The sequence below is a fragment of the Nicrophorus vespilloides genome, unplaced genomic scaffold (assembly GCF_001412225.1).
Source record: "Nicrophorus vespilloides isolate i.1.1-1 unplaced genomic scaffold, Nicve_v1.0, whole genome shotgun sequence".
Taxonomy (NCBI): domain Eukaryota; kingdom Metazoa; phylum Arthropoda; class Insecta; order Coleoptera; family Silphidae; genus Nicrophorus; species Nicrophorus vespilloides.
The window spans coordinates 183149-209682 of record NW_017100106.1 but is presented as its reverse complement, the minus strand read 5'-3'; the positions used below and the strand labels follow the sequence as shown (position 1 = coordinate 209682).

The following is a 26534-nucleotide window of genomic DNA, read 5'->3' as shown; positions in this document are numbered from 1 at the left end:
GTAGGCCCAGGGGTCAAAAACTACTTATATTAAAAAAAAAAAACAGGGCGACTAATAGCCGAATGGTTAAGTTGCCCTACCCACATGCTAGTGGGCACAGGTCCTTTGTGAACTCTCTCGGTGCTTGCAGAAATAGGGCCATCGTTCATCACAGATGAACAGTGAAATGAATGAGGTTCAGCATATGAATCTTTAGCCAAGTCGATGGACAATGACAGTGTTAAGGATAGCAGCAGATTCACAGTCAAAGGAAATAATGTAATCTCAGAGTATCAATATACTACTGAAGATAACCTACAAGACAACAGCCAATGTACAAATTTAAAATAAACTATCCACCGGGAACCTACCTAATGTCAACCGCCATCTTAAATTTACTCATTGTTCACATTGATGAACAGATTGTGAATAAAATTACATGACATACAAAAAAAAAATATTTAGAAAATTATGTCTATTTTTGTCAACTAACTCATAAAGACTATACAAGACGATTCGGACGATAAATTTTAATTGAGAATAACTGAAATATGTATTTTAATTTCATATTTTTTTATGAGATTTCATAAATTTGCTTTAAAAATAATCAGTTTATTATGAAAAGATAGTTATTATGAACCTTAGCTTTCTTATGTATGGTTTTCAAACTTTTTCCGTAATTCAATTAAATTGTCATTTTTTGCTAAATTTATTATTTATAGCTACTGTAACGTGAAATTGTTATTTTGACGTTTCATTTTTCGAGGGTTATATAAATATTTTTGTATTTTTATTTTTTAAACGATTCGGAAAATACGCCACATGTGGTGGTATTAACTTTGTCGGACGGTTATTCAATTAAAGCAAATCCATTTACGGATTTTATTGGAATGGAACATATTTATATGCTGTTTAAATGTCCAATTTGGTGGTGAAATTGTAATCCGCTTTAATTGTTTAAGCATGGCAGCAGACTATTTAATTTCAAATCGGTTTTCTGTATATTGAATATTTCATAAAATCTATAGTTTTAAACTGTAGCGTTTGGTGGATTCGTATTGTTATATCCTTATAAATTTTCTGAAATATTATATAAAAAGTTGATATTTCAGTTTTAAGTGAAAGCGTAGTTTTAGTCTTGAAACATGAAGAATACAGTAAATCAAGTAAATATTGAGGTTATTGCATTTATAGTTTATTTTGAAAATTTAAACTAAATATAAATTGTACAAATACAAAAATATTTTATGCAGCAAGGTATTAGTCTTTAGTATTTCTTGACTTTAATTTTACTAATGAATCACTAAAAGAACTGAATAAAATCAACGTACTTTTTTTTTCCGAAAAAATATAAACCGTTCAAAGCGTTTAATAAACAAGACAATAACCCGGAAATTGTGGGAAATATAAGTTACTTACATGTACCAACCAAGCCGGTTATGTATACATTTACTGATTTTGTACTTTTACGGAAACATACATATTTGCAATAAAGTATTTCTTAATGAATTAAATATATATACAAATTGTTTTTGTATCTCTAAATCATCAATTTTTCATTAAAATTAATGGATATTTCCAATAAAAATTAACATTGATATTTTATTACAATAACTTTAACTTATATTATAATAATTATTATTTTAATAGAAAACGAAGTTATTAATTCTATTACATATCTTCCTAGAAATTGCATTTACGAATCCGCATTTCCGTATAGCAACCCTTTTTATATTTATGTTCTTCTAACTCCTTATTCAATTTCCTTGTAAATTCCCTTATATAATAGTTTCTCTGAATGGAAATGCTCCCTCTCTAATATATTCTTTTTATTCAATATATTCCTCATTCGCTTTTTATTTCCACAATCGTACATTTCCTCTTGACATCCATCCGAAGTCCTTACTAATTAATTTAATTCATTCACTTGTAATAATTTATCGAATACAAACAGCATATCCAAACACTACTTACATTAATTTCAAATAATTTAGTATGTGACAGAGACATATTACTTATACTATTGAATGTATTGAAATATATTCGACATATTTGCGGACATTTAAAGAACGGCATTTCTTTGGCTACCAGTAAATTGTCGACAACCTTTCGCTGTACGAGTTTCCATTCAAATTAAATGTGGGCCAACAACCTATCAGATAGCTACTCTATTTTAGTTTCCGCTTTTACGTTTGATAAATTACGTACTTTAAAGGTGTTGATCATTTATAATCATAGATGTATTAGAATACGCAGATTCCATCAATACCAATGAACTTTGGTCATATTTTCAACCTGGAACCAAAATGCAGAATTGGCAGATTCAGCAAAATAACAGTGACCTGAAGCGGAGCTTATTAATGTTTAGTTAATTTTATACGTAGAATAAGTATTTGTAATGAGTCTTAGGAAGAACGTTAAAGAAACTACAACTACAGAGTCTTAGTGTTATCGTCAAGTACGACTCGTTGGATTTATTTACCAAACATAAGGCTTCACAACAGACAACCGAAGAAAATATCCCGCAGTGTATATCCCTAAGACACGACAATTTATTTAATCATAAAAAAATGTTGCAGATCATTTATTTATAAAAGCACAAGTTATCAAAATACATAGGAAATTATAATATTTTGATTAAATATATATATTGATAAATATTGTATATTATTTTTACATTTTCTATCAAGTGATTTGTAAAAATTGTTTTAACGTATGTCTTCTAACATCCATATTACACAGATTATCATCAGCACCTAAATTAAATAATCGATGCCCTGTGGAAGATTTTGATATTTACTTAATTGAAGCTAAGTAGCATATTTAGAAATAGACTGGATATACACATTATAATGATCTTGCTATTAACATTCTTATCAACAATTAGACTAAGAACATATTTAATTTTAGAAATATAATTATCTTTTTTGCATGGAAAACATTCTTAAAAAACATTATTTATTTATCTTGAATTACCTAGACAATATAGTTATTATATTTTTTTTTCTAAAGATAAGTTTTTTTGTGTAGTTCGATCAGTCCGGATTCACTATGGTCCGGTTTCAAAAAAAATATTTTCTTTACATAAATTATCGTTTTTTCCCTTGAATAGTTTTTTTTCTGCATTTTATTTTTATGTGTTTCAACTGTCCTCGATTACTTTTAAAGAATTCGCGATATTGGCGGAACTGATTAGCCGCACTATGCGAAGAATTGTATATTTAGTTTCTTGATTAGTCCGGTATCAAACATTCCGGGACACTATGCTATATATATATATATTCAATTGAAGGAACATTCTAGCTTTGCTTTCTATTTTCTACAAATTCAATCTTTGAAATATCATCGCTGCGGTCGTGTTAATCAATTAGCGGGAAGTGTAATTAAAAAATTCAATCAATTTTGATTAAATATCAATACATAATGTGCCACCATCGCTATTATTATGCTCGAAAATTGAATTATGTTAAAGTTTAATTAACAGCCTTCGCAGACTGGGAATTGTAGGGGATGATGTTATGGTTGCGTTTCCATTTAAATCCAATTACAAAATGGTGAATCTAATGAAGCAAGCCATTCGGTCAATTAACTAAGAGTCTCGAGTCTCTCCTACGTGATGGCAACGAGTTTGCCAACGAAAACATTGCAGACAATCGGAGACGTCCCCGGCAATTGGTTTATGTGTTTCCTCCAACATCACCGCTCACCTCTACCTCACCTTCTTCCCAACGCAACCCTCGTTTTACCTAATTTGTCTTCCCATTCTTTAACATTAATTGCTAGCAAAATCACCTTTAATACTCCACTAAAAGCATTCCAGCACAATGAACGCTATTGCAGTTAACAAATTAAATCTATCAGCACCTAAATGATAACATAATCGTTTAGTATCTTGAGAATAAAGACTTCATCAATGACTGAAGAACAATGTAATCTAAAATTCGTCTATTGGTTTTAAACATATTTATATAACGCTTATATTTTAGACCTTATCATCTGAAAAAAATAGTGCTTTGTAACCAATTCGAATTATTTGGTAACAATAATAGTATAAAAAGAACATCATTTTTTAACTTTAAAATAACATTTTCAACAATACTAAACCATTTTTATTCGTATATTTTCTTTTTACGTGGCACGATGAAACAATGTTCGTTCGGCTTTACCTTAATTGAGATTTACTCTCAGATCTCTTAAATTAGGATTCCCTCTAGTTTTGCAAATTGTTGGCTTAACAAAATCCGAATACTTATGTTACTTGCATAAATATTAAATGATTTATATATTTCAAAAGGACTAAAATTTGATCAAAAAATTTATTTAAATAATTTTAAGTTCTGACTTATTTATCGATTTATTAAGCGATATTCTAGTGCAGCGGTTGCCAAAGTGGTGGTCCGCGACCGCTGTTCTAGTGTATATATTGAACAACAGTCTAGCTTATTTCTTTCACTAGCATTGATGAAAAAGTAGTGAAGAAGAAAAACAAATCATAGCTTGCTTTAAAAAATCGTTTTATAAATATCTTAAAGAACCTGAAGATGTGAATTTAGATGGTACAAAGAGAAAAACGAATAATATGGTTCATTATTTAATGCTCTAAAGACTAATAATAATAATTTATTGGCCAAACATCAATACATAAGAAAAAAAAGTACATTCTATACTCTAAAGACTATTAAACCCTTAGTCATTAAACTTTTTAGCCAGTGTGAACAATAAATTGTAATTTTTTTTTTGTTAAAATTCAAAAACCGTTTTTTTTTAAGTCATTGTTTTATAAACCCTAGTAAATAGTATAAGGTTTAGTACAAAAGTTCAAGTTATTATTTATTATTTTCCATAGATTTAACAGCGTATTGTAAGTTATTTTACTTAAAATTATAATAAATATTAAACTGAAATCTCTTATGCGATGCAAATCTTTGAGGCGGAACAGATCTCGTCTCGATTTGAATTTGGTTAAATTTTGTGAATGAGATTGCATGCATAAATATACCCCAAGTTACTTCCACAAAGTAAACGTTGAAATGGAATTTCGGAATGCCACTAAGTGCTTGTGTTTACGTTAATTGGCGAAGCGTAACGTAATCCGACGAAATGCTTCGTAGTTTGAAGTTGCTCGATGTTAAGAACAGCAACATGGAATGAAAAAGGTTAATAAATGAACGAGCACGAACAATTCCCCAACGGCTATGAGAAATTGATATGTAATTATTTAGGAAGTTGTCGACCGATCTCCAACGGGATTACCATGCTGGATTAATGCATGCATCCGGTGCCGGTCAAATCGATGTAGTTATTAATTTAAAGGGCCTTACATGAATTTACATGCTGAAACCGAGTTTCATCCCTTGCGCAGTTACCTTGCAGCACATCCATTCTATTCCCACCTGTAATAATAATTATGGCAGATTTGCTGAAAGCTGATCCAAATTGATTTCAAACCCTTCGGTTGGGGACTAATACTCGCTTACTACTAATAATCCTGTCGCTAATAAGTAATTTTAATATTTTTAAGTTTTTTCATGTATTTTTATGATAATTAGTCTTTATATTTTCAGTATAGTTCATATTCAACATCCATCCAATTTCTATATTTTGATTTAGTTGCTGCATAAGTTGTTTGATGATTTAGTAGTTGCTATAAACAATAATAATTTGTTCATATTCATTATATGCATTAATGTATGTCTTGCATCTTTAGTATTCTGTAGTTATCCCATTTCGTCTTCGAGGAACAAATGATATGTGTTGAGTAATTGGGATCGTGTGTATTATGTGTTGCGTCTCGGGCTTCGGGAAATCGATATTCCGATGTGTATGCACAGGTATATACGTACGTACGCATAACAAATCTGAGATGAAATTCATATGCTTGTATATAAACTTGGGATAAAAGCAATCGGAAACTTTGTTGCTTTGAAAGCAGAACCCTGCCACGAACTTACATTGTTATTATTATTATTATTTTGCACGCGGATACAACAAAAAAGAAACTGCATGAGCACGGATTCTCGAAAATGATATGTTAATAAGCCCTATTCAGCTCAAAACGTGGACTGATGCTGCATAACTTACTTTATATCTGAATATTATCTTAACTGAAGCAGCTTTATGTTACATGAAAAATTGGAAAGGAACATTTCGCTGTGAATTGTGTTATGTCTTTATTATCATTTCCTACTTTTATTTGAATATTTCACAGAATATAAACAAAAGTTTTTATTTTTAATTTCATACTTTGTCGTTTGTTATTATTGATTTAATTTTAGAATATTTTCCAATGATTATAATTATTTTATAATTAATGAATCATATTTTTATAAGTTTTTAATTGTATAATACCTCGATTAACGAATAGTTTGCGTTGCACGAAATTACTTTATTAAGGGAAACTAATCATTCTATAATAAGAATGGGAATAAGTTCTTAAAAAAAAATTAAAATTTTATTAAATGAAAGGATATTTTATTCAATAAATAGTCAACTTGTATGCTAAGTAAGCACATGTTTTAAAATAACAGTCTAAGTTGATATTTTGAGCTTCTGTTTTCTTTTTTCAATTGCATATACAAAGTTATTACACTTAACACTAATTTCACAATAATAATTTTCACAAAATAAATGAAACGTTTTCCATGTATTTTTTCATTTTGTCTTCATTTTCTTTGTTTTTTAAACTTTCCACTGAAAAACCATTATCTTTTGAATCTGCAATATTTTTTTATCATTCGAGGTGTGATTATATTATGTTTGTATTTAGTATGTATTATTTTATAACATATGTTTTACAATTCTAGAAGATACTACAGTAGAACCTCGCATAACGAGCATTTCGCTTAACGAGTAAAATGAATTGTAAAAAAAGACTCGCTTAACGAGCGACTTTTCGCATAACGAGTGACGATGAGAAGTCCCGGATTGCGCGCCTGCTACATCATTTCTAAAACTTGAGTACACATATTATGTATATTTTTGAATATGTTTCGCTATACGAATAAAAATCCAAAAATTTTGGAACGGATTAATCTCGTTACGCGAGTTTCCACTGTATTATATTCTGGTAAAATATAATATATCTTTTTGTGATAACTGATTCCATATAATAGTAGGTGTATATTCAAAATATGCTACTGTTTATTTATTATTTAGATTAATTTAGATGCATTTGCGTCTCTGCTATATTATTAAATATGAAAATATTATTTCCTAATTCTGCCTGACTATTTTATGAAAAAAAAAACTTGATTTCGACTACAGTTTCTTTTATAATAAATATATTGAATTATTTTACAATGACATCGTTGTACGTTCTTACGAATATTTGTATGTTAGTTCGAACAAATATCCGTATATATTTTATGTATACGTTAACTACTTTTATATAAATGTTAACAGATTTTAATTAGTATTATAAAAATCATTTAGTTTATTTTAGAAAATAGAAATTTCAAATAAATTTTATTAATATACTTATGTACAAATTATTGAGTGAAATGATTGTTGATGTATATTTACTAGAAGTTGGTGATTCATTAATTCTATTTCGGGTTGAATAATGTATGGATTTCATGATTTGCGCAAAAACTATTCATGGGCCGTTCAAATGCAGATAGTTGTTTTGTTTGACTGCTGGTCCACGTTATGTCCCGCGTATTATGAAAACTACAAATCCAGCGGATTTGCAATCTGCTATTCAATACGTAGGCCGAGTAGTGGGAACAACAATGCGAACCGATTTTGACTACTTTTTGTCCACGATACACATTATACAACATTACAATTGAAATATTCGTTGACCCAAACATTGTTGAAGACGGATATTCTATGATTCATGGTTTTTGGTGCATTGTAATGATTCGAAAACTCTTAATTGAGAAAGTCTAATTAGTTTTAATTTGTTTGCAGGAAAATGTAACAATGCGCAGGGGAGGAGTTCGCCGTTGGACCAGTTTGAGACAGCATTCTGCGCCAAGTTCTGAAAGATTGACGGGTGGAGGAATTTCGACTACTTCTTCAACAACAACAGCAAGTCCCTTGCCACCGGAACCAACGCGAAAGAGTAATTGGCAAGTCATAGAACACTACAGTTCCAAAGACAAAGGCAGCCTATCGTCCAGTTTACTTGCGGTGAGAAAACTATTTCATAATCTACGTTATAACTGGATTGTTTACTCATTTACCATATATTTCATAAACATAAATAAATAATATTTAATAAAACTGCTGTTAATAACAAGTGTACATATGTATACAATCAATTTTGTTTATTAATAATAATGATATTTATTGCATCACTAAATTGCAAAATCTTTTTTCTCAATACAATTATAAAAATTAAATAAAAAGTCAACTGCTGCAAAAGTTTCGTTTATAATTATTTTTTTTAAATAATGTGATTCAAAAATATCAAAATATGAGCTTATTTTACTATTAGCAACAGAATATGTAAACTTATATCATTGGAATAATAAGAAATTTTTATTGCAATAGTACAAAAAAAAATATTATAATTTCCATACAATAATAATCAAACAAAAAGTCAACTGCTGCAAAGTGCTATTTATCATAGGTCTTTCTGCCGTCATTCGAATATTCTACTTACCTTTTAATTACTGTTAAGACATTCTAAGAATTTAAGAATGGGAATTTCATGCATAGTAATTATCTCTGATTATGTACCGACGGAGATGGGTCAATTTGAGAACTTTAGTGTACAATTTCTCAAATATAAAATAACCTTATTTCTATTATCTTTTATAACTTTTCCTAAAATATTTGTATAATAATTTTTTTCAATATTTACTTCTCCAAATATTTTAAATTTTTATTAAAAAAAAAAAAATAAAAAGTGTTTATATGACAAAGAACAGGTAATTTCTGAAAACCGACAAATTATTAAGAAATTTCAAATATGACAATTTTGAAGATTTTGCGATTTCTCTACAAAAAGTTCTTGTTCAGTTTGCATTCAAATACAACAATGTATTTTGAAAGTTCTATTTGAGTGTACACCATATGTTTCAGCATATATTACTAATATAAAATAAACATCTATATCGATTTAATGTATCTCCAAAGTTGTGAATATATTTTTTCTTTATTCTAATATTTCTATTTGTTAGTAGGTTTAACTCTAATTATCATCCAATCACTAGTTAAGATTTGTTAGAATCATTATATTTAATTAACATCATTTAAAAGTTTAGTTTCTTTATTTGACTACAAGTAAATATTCTTGGTAATAGTAAAGTAAATTAGTACTAAATAGTTGTATACAACTGTTTATATCTATGTTTTAAGTGTTGATATTTTTATTATAACATTAGACAATATATAATTTGTATATCAATAATCTAATTTCTGCAAATATTCTGAAAATCTGAATTATGAATTGACACAGTATCTTGCTATTCAGCACTGCTTTGTCTGGTGTAATATACAACCATCTATTTACATAAGCACTGTCTATCATTAACCGTGCACAATACGAATGAGATTTTCATTATTCACGCTCGGCCTAACATCTCAAACTAAATTGGAGTGCCTGTATATGATATTGGCTGTTTCACTAACAATGTCTTATCCATTCCATCTATCATTAGTGTCATATGCATTACATTCATGCGTTCTAATTATAACAAATGTATACTCTAATATAATAAAATATACACTCTATATCATTTTTCGCCACATTAAAATAATATTCTCTACAATAAAATCAAATTTTCATTTTTTTTACTTATAATGAACACATAAATTCTCTTATGCTAAAAGGCTTACGTTTTCAATGTACCTGCTCTTGACGCTTTCAGAGATTCACATAAAATTGTCTCCATGACAATAAATCAATATACTATTCAAACGGGAAAGCTTATTTATTTGTCGTTTTCATTCTTTTCTATCTGAAGTTTGCATGCATTTGCTCTTTACTTTGATACTACTACTATACTTTTATACATGTCTCCTAGTTCTGTAGTTGTGGAATTTTGGTGAGGTTTTTGAATATTAAGCACGAATATTGCTTAGTTTATTTTTTAAATTAGTGTTTTCATTAAGAGGATAAGTAAGTGTTTATTTCATGGATTAAAAATTAAGTTCAAATAAAAAGTTAAATTCTTCTCTGGACTATCTTCTTCTTGTGATACTCTAATTAAGACAAAATTATTTCGGAGAAAGGATTTTTTAGTGGATTTTGCATAAAAATGTATTTTTTTAGGTATTTAATTAAATAATATCTAACTGACTACATATATATCTCTCAAATATTTGGAAATGTTCCAAAATATTTACATCGTGTTCATTCTATGTAATGACTTCATGTAAGTATTTTTGGCGTGACCTACAATACGTGAAAATTAAAACCAATAGTCGAAAAATTTTGATTTTCTTCTTCTAACAAGGAATTCAGGAATTGAATTCATTCAGTCATTTGGTAATTCGAAATTTGTCTATTATGCTATGACAATGGTCAAGATACGGTTACCATGTAACACTCACTTTGATCTGCAAATTTATTGTGACTCCATTTCCATTTTAATAATTCTTTATTATTTTTAAAGAAAGTACATATAGATTATTACAAATTAGTGAGACCGGTATGGGCAATTTTTTGTTTTATTATGTTCGATATTGACTTAACAATAGTCTATACTAAGCATTAATGAGTATAAGTTTTAAATGAAAGTCTATAGTTATAATTGTATTGTATCAGAAACATTTTGTAAATATCTAATTATCATTTCTCTGTATAAATGTTTATCGTTGAACAATGTTACTAAACATCAATAAAAATATTGTTGTTTCGTTTTTATTCGTTCTATTTTAAAAATACAGAAGCTTATTTATTTATATTTTAATATTTTATATATAAAACATCAATATTTATTAAACATCTATAAATGAAAACCATACATTTCAGTCATAATAGTATACAAAAATAAATAGCCTTTATTGACCATCTTGACTAGACGTTCCGATTTGCAGTGGAACGTCACTTAACGAGCTGCCGTGTCCCGGGATTAAGAAGTCTTTGGACACTGTGGATTATCTCATAGTTATATCGTTGTGAAGAGTGAAACAAAATCTGTTGAAGAATCAAGGTCATGTTTTTATTTGTACCGGTCTGGTCACCCTAACCATAGGTTTTTCAACCCCAACTTTTTTATTTTATGCAGAAATACCTCTATTAATTAATTTTCTTCTATTCTTGTACTTTTTTTAAAATTATATTTTGCTTCTTCAGTACTCATTCAGTACATATTTATATTAGAGCCCACATAATATTTCAATAGAGAAAGTGCTTTTTTTAATAGAATTAAATCGAGACAAATATAATTAACTCGTGAGTGCTTCCATGTTGTTTTTCTACCCTTATCCCATTTTCTTTGAGTATTCATTTTATTTTTAGTTGTTAATGGAATTATAGTCAAAGCGCATCCGACTGTACGTTTCTTTTAAGTTGATATATGAATATTTTCTGTGGAATTTTATTTGAAGAGTTATTTAAATATTAGATTTTCATTATGCGAGGTATTTCTGTATTTATTTTACATTGTCCAATATTATTAAAGCTTTATTATTAGTATTCTTACATTTCATTAAATCTACAATTCTTCCTATATATCAACTAGCTTTTAATGTTTCTTTTTATTAATTGATATTTTCATACTATATAAATTGTGTATATAATGTGTAACTAATTAATGTGTTTTGTAGTAAATACTTGAATTGGGGTTATATAAAGCAAATAAAAACATTTAGTTTGAATCAGAAATTTCATATGTTGGGCTATTCGAAGAATAAACTGATTCTGATTAACGAATTTTAAAGTTGTGTTGGCAGAAATATTTCGATTTGTATTATTTCTGAATGTGATTTGATTTTAAAAAATGTATGTCCAAATAAATTATGATAATTTTTCAACACTGAATTAAATTATATATAATATTATCACTTTCGAACAAGGTTAGCCATTCTTGCTGAATGTATCATATAATATATAAATACACGGTTATTGTCGAATCATCAGATTGTCGAAACGCTGCAATTCACAAAACATGAAGGCGTTCAATTTATTTTTTCCTTGTCTATTCTAATAAATAAAAGATATCTGCAACTAATTTTTGTATTTCATTCTGCAGGTAACCGGACACTGTTCTAGTCCAGAAGCGGAGAAAACGGAAGCGGAAGCTGAACCGCTCGTTTCAAGTGTACCAAAAAAATACAAGATTGGTCGAAGATTCATGAGGATCATGGGCAACATCTGTAGCACTCACCAATTTAGGAATGAACAGGTGAGTGTTTCATTACGTATTATTATTTTTGTTTGCCTCAATATACACGAGAAAGAAAGCATTTTTACAGGTTTATTTTTAATTTTTCTCTTTTTCTCAGGTGGAAATGCTCTACCAGCGATATTTCCTGAAAATGAACCAAAGCAACATGACAAACCTGATAATGTTGTTGCTGCTCCTTTGTGTCAGTCTATTGCTGCTTGCGGGGAGCGATCTAATTTTCCTTCATCCCTTCGATGTTAAGGACCAAATGGAAAAATTGATTGTCTTGATGGCCACGTCGGCCTGTTGCATAGCAATTTACGGCGGTAAGTGAATTTGAAATAAAATATAAATATTCCTTGGTTCAACGGAGAAAGAGAGAATTATATAAAAATAAATATGGGAGAAAAAATATAAACATCACATATAACATTAATTTGTCTTACTTTTAATATAAAAAGAAGCTACCTAGTTCATACCGCATATTTTATTTTTAATTGCACCAAAGATCTTCGTGCTTTTTAACTTTTAATAAAAATTTAATACAAGTCACTAATTTGTACATACCTTAAAATATTGAATCAAATGCACTTTTGTTTACAATGCTCATACTTAATTACTTAGAACAAATAAGATTCTTATATATTTTTTCAATTATCTCTCTTAATCATTATTAATACCGTTTCTTGTGGATTAAATTGAGTTTTCACATATAGATAATACTATTTTTTGAAGAATTTAAGTCCATGTTATGATAGTAAATTCTGTTCAGTTTTTTTTACTGATAATGGCCAGAAGTTCAGAAATTATAGTAAATATAATAAAAAAGATCAACTATTAAAAAGGGTTATTGACTATAGGTTTTCTCGTTTTTATAACAAATATTTTACAGTAATATTTATAAAATATCACATTTTCCGGGCTCTTAGCAATTTAAAGTTGTGAAAAAGCTTCGTAATTATTTCTATCTACGTATAAAAAGATACGTACATAAATATAATTAAACCGAAACCTTATTTACTTTCATCTTATGTTGTCTTCTTCATCTTTAGCTCGACGTTAATTAATTAATTAACTAACATCTCTAGTTAAAATTAAAGATGGAGCTTTGAAAGCACTAAGATCTGTATTACATTGGATTGTTGGCTATGCGTGCGTGTTTATATATACAATCTAATTTTCGTGCTTTCATCGACGTTCGAGCTATTTTAATTAAACGCCCCAAGTGCTATTACATTCGCACGACATGTTTCCCTTTTCCTTCCTCATGTTTTTATATTGTTTCTTCTGTATTTATTTATATCCCTTCATTCAATTTAAAAACAAACAGAATGCTATTTGCATTCCAATTTGATTAGAAACTCGCACCGGTTTATTTATTTCTAATTAATACTCATATTATTTATTTAAATAACAAAAAATATATAAATGCAAATTACAAATATTTTAGTTGTTAAACTGTTAAGTAATTTATCTAAAATGATTAACAATTGTAAATATACAAAATACTTTTATTTGTTCCCCAAGTAAATCCGTAACTTTCCTGAAACTATTACATAAAAATATTTCATAATACTAGTTTGTCGGCATTTTTCTAAAAGTGATATGTTATTATCATTTTCATTATCTTTCCTCCAATCATTTTATTTATCGAAAAAAATGAGCCATTTAATAAAAATAACAGTAATTCATTTATGACGTAAATTATCAAGACAGATAACAATATATTATTCGTTTTTTGTATGTTATAAATCTATCTTTTTATAATCAATTAGTTGTTATAGTTTTTACAGGCATAACAATGTACAACACAATATTAGGTGTATATATTAAATATTATTGATAGGCGTACTAAATTTTGGTATTATTACTTACTTATATGTATTTCAACGTTATTTTCAATTTTGTAATGTCATCATAATTATAATGTTTATAAAACGCTTTTAGTTTATAAAATAAAATAAATGTATATATTAACCATACAAAACTTGCATCTAGCTCCTAACAATAGTGCAACCCCTACTCGAATTTTTAACTACCTCAAACTGATACCCGTTTATGATGCAAACCAAATATAAAAGGAAGTTGCTAAACAAATCATTAGTTCTCCATCAGACATTAGTGCAACAGTGAAAACTTAGTTACAATAAAAATGACTTATTCAAAAGATGTTATTAAGACGTCGCCAAGATGTGGTAATAGTGGCATGTGTAAAATATATTCAGAGGTAAAACCAAAAGATGTGAAGAATCCTGAATGCAGTTCAAAGAATGGTGGTAAACAATAGATTAACTGAAAGAAGGAGCAACGACGAAAAATATTTTGATATAACTCGGTAAAATCAACTGTGGTATAGAAAACTGCGGTGATAACTAATAGCAGTGATATTAATGAGACGGAGAGAGTTTTAGTTAAAAACAAGGTTAAAACCCGGGAACTAAAGATATCAGCATTCCGACAAAGCTCCAGAAAAATGCATTAAATTAAGTAAAACACGGTATAAAAGTCAGTAAGGTGCATGACGCTGAGTCCCTGTCTCAACTTACCAAGGATGTGAAACGTATTAGTGTCAATGATAAGAAGGATAATAAGATGAGCAGTAATAGGTATAAAAATTATAATGGAAGAATGTTTTTTGGCATATACTTCTCCAGTGTAATTGAGTCGAGTGACACATATACATAAAAATAGAGTAGAAAAACATATGAACATGTATAGCTTATCCCAAGATCACAAACGATTCAAGGCTTTAAAAGTACAGGAAATTCGCAAATGAAGTGAAGTCAATGCAAATGACGCACAATCCAGAAGCTTCGCCGTTCGAAACTTTGTGTAAAAAACGCAAAACGCATCTTGACAAAATGCTGCCTTTATTTGAACCCATTTGCATGCAAGTAAATATCTATTGCAGAATGGATGATAAGGGTAAGGTGAAGAGTTGAAAGATATCGCGATGAAGTTTTCACAGAAGAAAAGTGTACCCATAATGCAGACAAAACATAGTAGCGAAGCCATGATGAAGAGTCAACAAGAAACAAAGCGAAAATGAAGAGATCCATGATGAAGTCGTCCAGATCGGAATGCAATAGGTACAAAAATGTACCGTCTTAAAGGTATCACTTGTTAAGCACAACACCTAATTTGATAAAATCTGCACATAACAAAGAAAAAGAGTAGGCGATACATATACAATATACATAAGTATATTGTTTAATATGTTTCATATCAAGTTAAAATTAATTATATTTTTTTGTGTATTTTTCTGTAATTTTAAATAAATAATATAAAACTTATTTAGTTTATATTTATTTACTTGTAATAATATTTTTCCTACAAAATTCATAATTTCAGAAATTATTTACTTAGAAATATATTCAGATAATAAATTAATATATTATAGGATCTAGCAATGCTATATTAACATAGCCAATAGATAAATTTACAGATTTATAGATATGAATACTGTATAAAATATGTTTTTCATTATATTAAAAGTTACAAAAAGCAGACTCTCAGTCTGAAGATTTGTACGAAGTTAGTCTGAAATAATTATAATTATTGTTTCTAATATTATCATACTGAATATTTAGCTATGATTGTAACTTATTGCAATTTATTGTTTTTTTTAATATAAAAACGGTAGCGTTCAACTAAACGGTAAATTAAAAATTGAATATTTATATTTAAATTAATTGACACAATCACATATATATTGGATATTATTTATTTGGTTATGAATACAGATACATAAATAAATTTATTTTAAAATAATTTAATGTATATCAAATCATGTATGTGGAAACATTCTCATTATTTCCAGCTTGCTTCATTTTGTTTCATCACGTAACATTTCAAATCCCCTTGAACTACAAATGCCCTTATTGGTAATAATTTTAGAAACTTCATAAGCCATTTGAGTATATGAGCACAAGTTTACCGTATTGCGTTGCTTTCATTTATCGAGTAAAACTGAAACGAAAGTTAGAGAAACAAGTACGATCAATTAAAATGTTTCCATTTGGTTGGATTCTCTATTTGTATACGCGTATGTGGTCGTTACACAGTTCTCGGTCACAAAAGGTTTGAGGTTTGCGTCCCCTTTAATAATTATACTGTGTATTAATTTGTTTCAGTTTTATTGGCAGTCCTTTCGAAGCCAGCCATGAACGAGGTCTACTTGATAATAATTTCGTACTTTGTTCTTCTGACTTTCCTGACATTAGAGGTGAGTGCTCTGGAAATTATTTATTAAGCGTACAATTGAATTGTGTGTTGAGAATTGTGGGGTCTCGGCTTTCTGCTTCTCCAAAAGCAAGTTTCCGCCTTTTGCTACGAACAACTAAACTCGCACCCCTATACTTCGCGGTTCGAACTTTTCCTCAAGCACATATTACACACATGGAGAACTTTGGAAATAATTAATAGATGGATTTTTACGGAGTTGTATTGCTGCAGGTGTGCATAAGGGTCAGAATTGATTTTTAAATCAGTTGTTCATGATTTATTTTATAAAAAAAAACTCTTTAGATAAAGTTATAAACATTTGGTAACAGGATTTTCAATTTATAAATTTAACAGTTTTAGATACTAGAAGAATTCTATTTGACTTTGTCTAAATTTATTTTAACTGATTCTCATAGAATGTATTAGGTTCAGATTACTTCAGTTAGGTATTATTTTTGTAAATACTCCATATTTTCATATGACTAATTATAATTAAATTGAGATATATGTATAATACTTTCAGAAAGGAGTGATTAAATTTGACTTTCATTTATATTATTAAAGTGCAGTATATATAAGTATACTGAACATAATATTGGATTTAATTAATAGATGAATTCTCACGCATTCTTATTGTTACAGGTGTGCATAAGCGTGTTTAGCGGCGTGCAAAGACCGTTGATTGGTACAGTGTCCGCCCTCACGTGTACCTATTTGACATACGCCCTTCTGCCTATCTGCCTGAAGGATGCTCTAATTGCCGGTACGATTCTAGCCTTTGCTCATCTGATGGGTCTCGCCTACATCGGAGGTGTTCCCGAGCAGGTGGGGAACTGCTTCCTGGTACTGATGTGCGGGAATATAGCCGGAGCTTGCACCCATTACCCGAGAGAAATCGCCCAAAGGAAGGCCTTCCTAGAGACCAGGCAGTGTATAGAGGCCCGTCTTAAAATCCAACGGGAAAACCAGCAGCAGGTAACGTCATCCTTCCGGCTATTTACATACACATTTCCGCTTTTGATCTCGTTCACTAGTCAAGATACATACTCTAGCCGATTTCCTTTTCGGCAGAGGGTTCCAACCTCATGGGTTCAATTAATAAACATTCGTTGCCCTCGAGACACAATTATTTCGTTACAGATCTGTCTGCAACACAGGAAGGAACACATTGTTTGGGTTTAGTTAAGTTTTATTTACTCGTAGCGATTCATTATAAATTAATATTGATTGCATTTACGTTATATGGAAATCAATTACAAAAACGAAATATGTTTTTAATATAGGAGATTATAAGGTAGAGTTATTTAAGGTACGGATCAATCATCAAGTATCGCTTTAATATTATCTTTCTGAAATATTATCAGATTCAATTTCTTGTGTAGTTTTGTGAAGAAAATATGCCTGACTGCAAAAAATAGAGCATAAGTTCCGACGATTCATTAAGAAATAATACTTTCAGAATAAAAATACATTTATATACTATTAGCCAAATGAGATTTACCGTGCAAGAGATTGTGAATAAATTGTTCGTATTTTTTACATTATTCGAACAACAAAATAATTCACAATGATGATCACATTTTTGTGTTTCATTTTTAATACTAATTATTTAGATGTGACTTGAGTCAGTTATAATAAAATATTTAAATAAACAAGGAGAAAAAATAAAAGAAATTAATTGAAACACAAATAAGTCGTTAGTTTTACACTTTACGTACATAGCGTTAAGAATTTTATAGTTGCGTTTAAGTGTTGAAAGTATTGCATGAGATTAAAACGAATAAAGTTTGCGTATTACTTGAAGTTATATACAAAAAAAAAGTGTTTTCGTTTTATGGCCACACTTTATATAAAGTAATATGTAATGCATGAAACATGCTTTATTACAAATTATTTATTATATAATATATTTACGTTATTTATAATTTAAAGTGTGGATGAATCTTTATATACGAACATATTATATGGATTATCTCGCAATTTTGTTGATTTGGCTAAAATAATAACCATATGAAATTGTTATATTTTCAAAGCAAAAAAATAATGACAGATCAATTCTGGTTGATTTTCTACACATACCCATTCTTCGGGGGTAAGCAGAAATTTTTAAGTCTAAGTGGGGCTCGGAGCAAAAAGTTTGAGAATTACTTCTCCATGTGAACAGAAACCGCAATGGTAGCAAAATTTAGCACATAGAAGTAAAGATAAATCCATAAGAATTTTGTGTTAAAATATCTTGCATAATGCCTTTTTTATTAATAAGTTGTATTATATCACCATCATTTATGTACATGGCATTTAGCATGAACTACCAATATGCTCACTTATATATAATTTTATATAATGCATTTTCATTGTTGGAGCGTTTCCATTAACTTCTTTTCGGCTTGCCGTAAGTGCCTTATTCCGCTTTCCTGACCATGATGTAACGTTGTTGACAGCGAACAGTTCTATAATTTCATGCAAAATATAATTCAATTATAGTAAACCAAAGGATTATTTTATCACCAGTTTCTGTATGCCACACACTTAAGCAATTTCCTACAAAATATTTACTAAGTAAGATGACGTAAAATTATTTCCTTCTGCAATTTTATACTTTGTAACATATATGATTTCATATAGATCAGAGGTTCACAACCTTTTTGTACCATAGAACATATCCTAGAATAGTGGTTTTAGGATATTATAATAATTTGTATGTTTTTAACAAACTCATTATATGTAATCATTTGAGAATAATTTGGAAACATTTTGAAAATATTCGATTATATTCATCGAAGTTTCAGTTTCATCTCCTATATTTTATCTGGCATGGAAAAAATGTGTTGATATCCTTGCATAGATAAATTTAGTTGATTTAGAATGATCGAAATTAATATTGTCAGTAATTAAAATATTTCTAGAAGAATAAGCAAATTAATGTATGTTTTTTTATAGTGTAGAAATCGTAAATATACAAAAAGTATTTTGATTTGTAAATATATCAAAACTTAAATACTCTTCGCGCTCTCTCGGATATTAATCGCTGTCCTAAAATACGGTGTGACGAGCATCATCAATTTTATCAATCTAAAATAATGGAATCCGGGAAAGTTAACTCGGCAAGCTTTCATGCTAGAAAAGTGGCGGGCATATACAAATTGATCGACAAACGCCCGCGGGCATAAAGTTGGGAAACCTTGATATAGATGATTTAATATGTTACTTAGAGTAGAAAAAAATATATTAAATTAATACGTGAATGTATATAATATTTGTGATAGCTAAATATAGCGTTTTTTATTTAATTTATTTGTATCGAATAAAAGATCCTTTGTAAATATTGAAGCAGTAGCATCCGGGTATTTCCTGCTTTAATTATCTATATCGATTTTGAAATCTTACGAAATTAAACAATTATAAAATTAGTAGAATTAACACTATTTAGTTTGTACAAATTGCTATATCATTTTCAATCAATTGTTACTTAATAGAATTGCAATATTGTATTTCATGGTTTCATATTGTAATACTGATAGTAAAGCATCTTGACGTAAATAATTATGAGATACATTCAATAATTACTTACAGAGAACTGTCATCCATTAAACTTTGGACCCAATGTACGGAAACTGGAGTTAATTGAGAACGGCAGTTTGCCTATTGCAATTTGAATATTCGAACGTCTGCTGTCCATACTAATAAGTGCTTTTGCATTGGTATAGTCTGAGCATTGGTAATGCTACAGCGAATTGTACATAAATAAAATATACTATATGCAGTAAAGTAATGCGTTTCTAGATAAAATTTTAATGAAGCACTTTATTTTACATAACAGGAACAGGAATATTCTTCAATCATTGAAATTCAAATGAATTAATAGAAAATTGCTGATAATGTATTAAATTATGTTTCATAAAGTTGTTCTCAAACTGCATATTAACTAAAATAGGTTCTAATGTTTATTTTTAAACTTATATTTTATTATGCGATAAAAATAATTATTATTAAAGTTGTAAATTTTTAAAATTTTAAACAAAAAAATACTAATTCTAATAGTAAGTGGTTTAAACGAAAGTTCTGAAGTTATTTTAAAAAATGTTCGTAACCGAGTAAAACGTTTATCAAGCAGTGATAAATTAAAATTATCAGAAATTATGGAACAATTGGTTTGGGAGGTTTCAAACATAAAGAACGTTTAAGTTTTGAGATTAGAATCTTTGCGTTTTCAAACAAGTATTAAATAATGACATTTTTGGAATGATGGTAAAAGAAACATATAATTATACAGCAAGAAAATAACTAATGAAAGAACAATAAATAAAATCCGAATTTAACATAAAAATATTCTTTAACAAAAATATTTAGAATTATATATTTCAATATACTAAATTTTAAAGAATTTAAACTCTAATTATATTTTTAGTTCCTGATTCAAAGAGTAAAATCTAATTAATGAACTTTAAAAAATCGATGATTGCAATCAACTGAAACTGATTTGCAACGCATATCAATTATATTAGTTGGTTATATGTCAACATAAATTTGACGTATTCCAATATTTGGAAAGAAGCGATTCAGTTCAAATTTTACATAATTTAATACTAGTTAGTTTGGCGTAATTAATCAAAGTTAATTTGTGTACTGCCGGGTTATTTAAATCTCAGTGGAACATTTGCACATTTTATTTAGATTCAACGCTATTTACTTTTCTATGCACGAGTAATTCCAAACCGTACTACGGCTGTAATTAAAAGTACATTAATTTGCTTATTCAATTACATTACATTTGTTTATTTTCAATGTGTTTGCTTCATTCAACATCCTTTAATTAGCTGACTTATATTCAATTTACTTGCATCCAAAAGATTTACAACGTTTAATACCGTTATATATTTAATCAGCACATTATAAAAATTCTATATTTATTAATGTTAGTGTCAAGTACATGCTCAACATAATATTAATTATGTAAATTAAGGGGCAAGAAGTTTAAGAATAAGTTCAATTTCATTGATCTAATTTTTATTTCTTTTATTTTCAATTGGAATCTATTGTAATGTAAATATTTTATTTTCTCTTTGATTATATTTTATAGTGTTATTATAGTGTCACATTAATCAAAATTCATATTAAAATTATTATACTAGAGTCATACTTAAAAATTATCTCTGAAAATAAAGTCCGCAATTGTCCAATAGTTATGAATAGTATTTTTACCTCTGAAAATGAAATTAATGAAATTTCGATTAACGAAATAATTTTTTGGTTCATTCTATTTGAAAATCCAGGTATGATAATAAAGATTTGATTATTAAATATTTTGTACTTATTTTTTTGTTCTTAATTTTGACAATGATGCAATAAAAATAGTTTAAGTATATACATACTAAGTATATACATAATAAGAGGGATCAATAGAGATTAAAATATTTGTTTAACCACTTAACACCACTGTCTATATATATAAAATACCAGTATAATTTGGTCCATTGTAAACATGGATTTATGCTGCATTTCAATGAACACGAATTGCTTTGATCAGTAGTATGTAGTAAATTGAACATGCAGCAAATATTCCCATTTAGCAAGTCAATATTTCATTAAATGCATATAATACGTCACATATTTTTGTTATCGATTTGAATTAAATATAAAAGTAAATATTTGCTGTTTAATAATTGTACATTGAAATATTTATTTAAATATATTTATTTATAACGTTTAATTGTTTATTATAAATATACAATAATTAGTAGGTAATATTGAAATTTATATTTATAGATAATTTATTGTAAATAATACAGTTTGATATAATTAATTTGTGTATTTCACTACATTACATTACATATCCATATCCAATAATGTATTTATTCATATACAAATTAGATTTTTTTTTAAATAATTTCGGTCCTATATCCTATATATTTTTTAGTATTTGTTGCTATGAGCATAGTTCTATACTATTTTGTTTGACGATGGTCCAGAATTTCGTTTTACGTATTTCATAAAATGATTTGAAATTATTTCATGTGTGCACGTCCATACTGTCTGTACACCGTTTGTTAGATTCGATTCGCATTGCAACTGTTTCCGCGCAAGTGAACTTTAAAGAATAAACACACTCACAAAAAACATGAACAGAAAAAAACAGCATTCCTGAAACAATGATCGTTGTTGTGTTATTGCATTCCAGGAACGCTTACTGCTGTCCGTTCTGCCTAGGCATGTGGCCATGGAAATGAAAGCCGATATTGCAGGACAACAGAAGGAAGCGCAGTTTCATAAAATCTACATACAACGCCACGAGAACGTAAGGTAAGACATCGAATATATATTTTCGTCCTTTTATTGGAACCTACCCTATTTGCGTAATATTATATAAAAAATATATATGAAGAAAGCTTGAAGGATCTTCATGGTATAAACATTTCGGCAATGTTTTGCTATTCATGATCTTTGTCCCAATAAAAAGCTTACATAATACGAGTTATAAAACTTTTTATTGGTTGATCTTTTTTATGATGATTTTAAGCTTAAAATTTTATGGAAAAAATATATTTATATAATGTCAACATCCAAGTTCATTAATATTTAGCTTTTATTTTACAATACGAAGTTATATACGAAAGTTTGTAAATCAAATTAAAAGCATGTCATCTATGATGCGTCTCATATATTATTTGTAGACAGATTCTATATTCAGCGCAAGATTTGTAACGTAACTTATACAATTAAATAGTTGTGCGAGATATATGTACTATGCATTTACGAGGGGTCTAACAAAAGTTCGCTAAATTGGCTGAAAAAAAAACAAAATAAACACAATTTTATTTTAATATTTTTAATTTTCATCTTTTTGTAATTTCTTTACATAATTTCCATTTATTTCAATACATTTCCTAAGTCAGTAGAGCCACCTTTTAAAACATTCCTCAAAATCGGCTTTTTGGAGCTTTTCAACTTTTAATTAATGATCTCTTTATTGGAACTGAAGACTTTACTTTATTTTTTTAAATTTTCGGAAACATCCAGAAATCACTAGGCAAGAGGTCGATAGAACAAAGTGCTTGGCGATTTTCATTGATGCGAAAGAGCGCAAGAAAGTTGTTGGTTATTTCAGTAGTGCGAGTGATGTAGCGTCGAAGTTCCGCTTTTTTTTTTCTGGATTTCCAACAAATTTTTGAAAACTTGTGGTAAGTAAGTTTCTGTGTACTACTTAGCAATTACCATCTGACCAGTTTCGAGTGAGATAGCAGCTACCACTTTTACCCTGGTAAAGTAAATCGACATCATCACTTTTTTTTGCTGATTTTTGTTGTCTTGCATTCACTGGAGGGAGAATCAAGATTCATCACCTGTTACGATTTTACTGAAAGTGCTAGAATCTCCATTTTCAAAGAAATATTCGGAAATAAAATGCTTTTATTTGGTCGTTAATTAAATATCGTGGAACCTAAGTGATGATTTAATATTTGCGACAAAGCCATGGCATTCAAGCCCGGTTCATCAACTACCATTTCCTGTGTCACTCTTGGATCTTCGTCAATGTTTGCCTTCAACAGCGCTACATTTATATCATTGGTCGAAGATTTCTGGCAACCTTCACGAGGTTCGTCCTCCACAAAAAAAATGTCTGGTCTGAAATCTTTGAAACCACTTGGAATTGTCACAAGAGGCTTGACGTTGACTTCAGTAGAGAATGGCAAAAACAAATTTTTCTGTGTTAGTAGTGTAATTTCTACCAACCTTACTTCACAAATCTTGCATCTTCTTCTTGAAATTTGACATGAAATATCAAATTGAGAAACAACTTTTGTTTTTTCAGAAACAAATGAATTAACGCCAACTTAGCGAACTTTTGTTTACATTGTTTACAACTTATATTTTTCAGTTTTTACATTTCCTTTCATAATATGTCGTTTAAAAAATTCTGATTCTTCTCAAAAATAGTACGTACTAGTGCTTTTCTCTGGTTTAAACCTTCATTTATTTTATCCGAAACTTACCGATCAGCAGTAATTTCGATATACAGCATTCGCCAACTAAAAATAATTTCTTCTTCATTATACATGTGTTCAGATTTTTTCTTTATATAATAATCTATTTCATAAAGTATATGGTATTCGGAATGTGGTAGTATTGTATGTGATACAATACTAAAAGTAGAAATAACAGTGTAAAGTTTACACTGTAAGCATGCATAGCAAGCATTAGTGCTTTTAACCAAGTATATGCATCAATTTTTTTTTGTACAAATCAATCAAACACAATCAAAGTTGGAAAAATAAAGTTACCAAATTTAAGAAACTTCATAATTATGTACGTACAAGAATATATCAAGCTCGAAATTTGCATTGTTAATTCAATTGACCTTGATAATTTTGTATCTAATTATTAAAAATTAGACGAAACTATAGTGGATTATGATCGATAAATGTTTGAAGAAATAGTAATAAGTATAAAGATCTAATACAGGTTTCCCTAGACTTACGAACTAGTTCGTTCCAAAGGGTTGTTCGTAAGTCGGGGGATTTTTAAATATTTCAAAATATACTTATACTATCTTTATCATGGTTTTTGCATGGAAAAAAATATATTAAAATAAACAAAATACTTACTTACAAATACTTTTCACTATAGACATCATAATTATTTATTAAAAAACGAAATAGAGACAAATGCAATAAAACAGATAGTACATCTTCCAAAAATATTAGATTTTATTAAAGAAATTTTCAATTATTGTTTGGACAGTTAGTTTTTTAACACTATATATGTTTTTGTAGTAAGTTAGAGCTTTTATTTTTTTATTGCATTATAGTATTAATATTACGTTGTAGAAAACACGTACAATGAAATGTTTTTATTAAAGATTTGCTGCATTCTATGCATTTATAAAGCTTGAATCAATAACATGTTCAAATAAAAATAAAGTAAAAAAGTTCATATATGGACAGAAATGCTTTCGATCAATTTAAATTCATTAAATTACTTATTGAGCAATATTGTGCAAGTAAATTAAGAACAACAAGTCTCTTTTTATGCGGTTTATTTTCGTACATATTTAGTTCCTTGATTAGTCCAGTTTTCTCGCACTATGCGAGGAATATGCATTTGTATAAAATATAAATAGGTTCTGTTTAAAATTATTTAATTTACATTACAACCCACATAAAATTTCAACAGGGAAAATGCTTTTTTAATGGAATTGAATCGAGACAATTGAAATATACTTTACCCGTGAGTGCACGTTCCCATGTCGTTTTTCCCTACTTAAAATCTCAAAATTGAATATTTTTTTTGCATATTTATTTCATGTGTTAAAGCGTCTTCGACTTTTCAAAAATGTATGTAATTAATCAATACCAGAATTTTATTTATATCGTGAATTAAATATTAAATTTGCATTTTGGTGGTAGATATATTATTTTGCGGTTGTTATCGCAATATCTTAGTTTTCAGAGATTCCATGTACAAAATCTAAACTTAATTACAATATTTTCTATCTTGAACCTTAGTATAATTTTTAAAGATTTTTAATTTATTGGTACGTTTTAAGGAATTATAAACTTTTCGGTAAAGATTTTTTAACTAGTACTTGTACTAGTTTTATTGAAAAGATAGGAAATTTTAAATTGAATATTTGATTTATATTGCAATTATAAACTCAATGTATTTGTTTTCAGAGAATCCAGTTACTAAATCTAAACTTAATCTGAATATTTGCTGTCAAAACATTCGTATACCTTCAAATCTAAAACAGCTGCGTCTATAATTACATATATTATACAAGTCAAGATTTATTTAGGGTGAATTTCTGCTGCTGACATTCATCAAATTATCAGATATATTTTGAAAATATAATCACGGTTCAATTCATTTCTGTTGGGTAACAAATAATTGAAATTACATTGACATGTAAAAACTTTATACTAAATAAATAAGAATTTCTTTTTAATATGAAAACTGCGAACTTTCTCAGAAAATACTGTTATAAAACCAATTTAATATTAATTTCGACTTTAGTATTACTCACCATGTTTCATAAAAGTAAAGTGTAACTGA

General features: G+C 28.4%; 1 protein-coding gene across 2 annotated transcripts in view; it reads left to right on the top strand.

The window, feature by feature from the left end:
• LOC108568296 (adenylate cyclase type 6) overlaps positions 1 to 26534 on the top strand; it is a 134362-nt gene that overhangs the window by 75437 nt on the left and 32391 nt on the right. For both annotated transcript variants that reach the window (XM_017929285.1, XM_017929286.1), the window contains 6 exons: positions 7891 to 8112; positions 12126 to 12278; positions 12379 to 12586; positions 16394 to 16485; positions 17127 to 17459; positions 22663 to 22784. In XM_017929285.1, the coding sequence (XP_017784774.1) occupies positions 7891 to 8112; positions 12126 to 12278; positions 12379 to 12586; positions 16394 to 16485; positions 17127 to 17459; positions 22663 to 22784 (1130 nt within the window). The remainder of the gene's footprint in view (positions 1 to 7890; positions 8113 to 12125; positions 12279 to 12378; positions 12587 to 16393; positions 16486 to 17126; positions 17460 to 22662; positions 22785 to 26534) is intronic.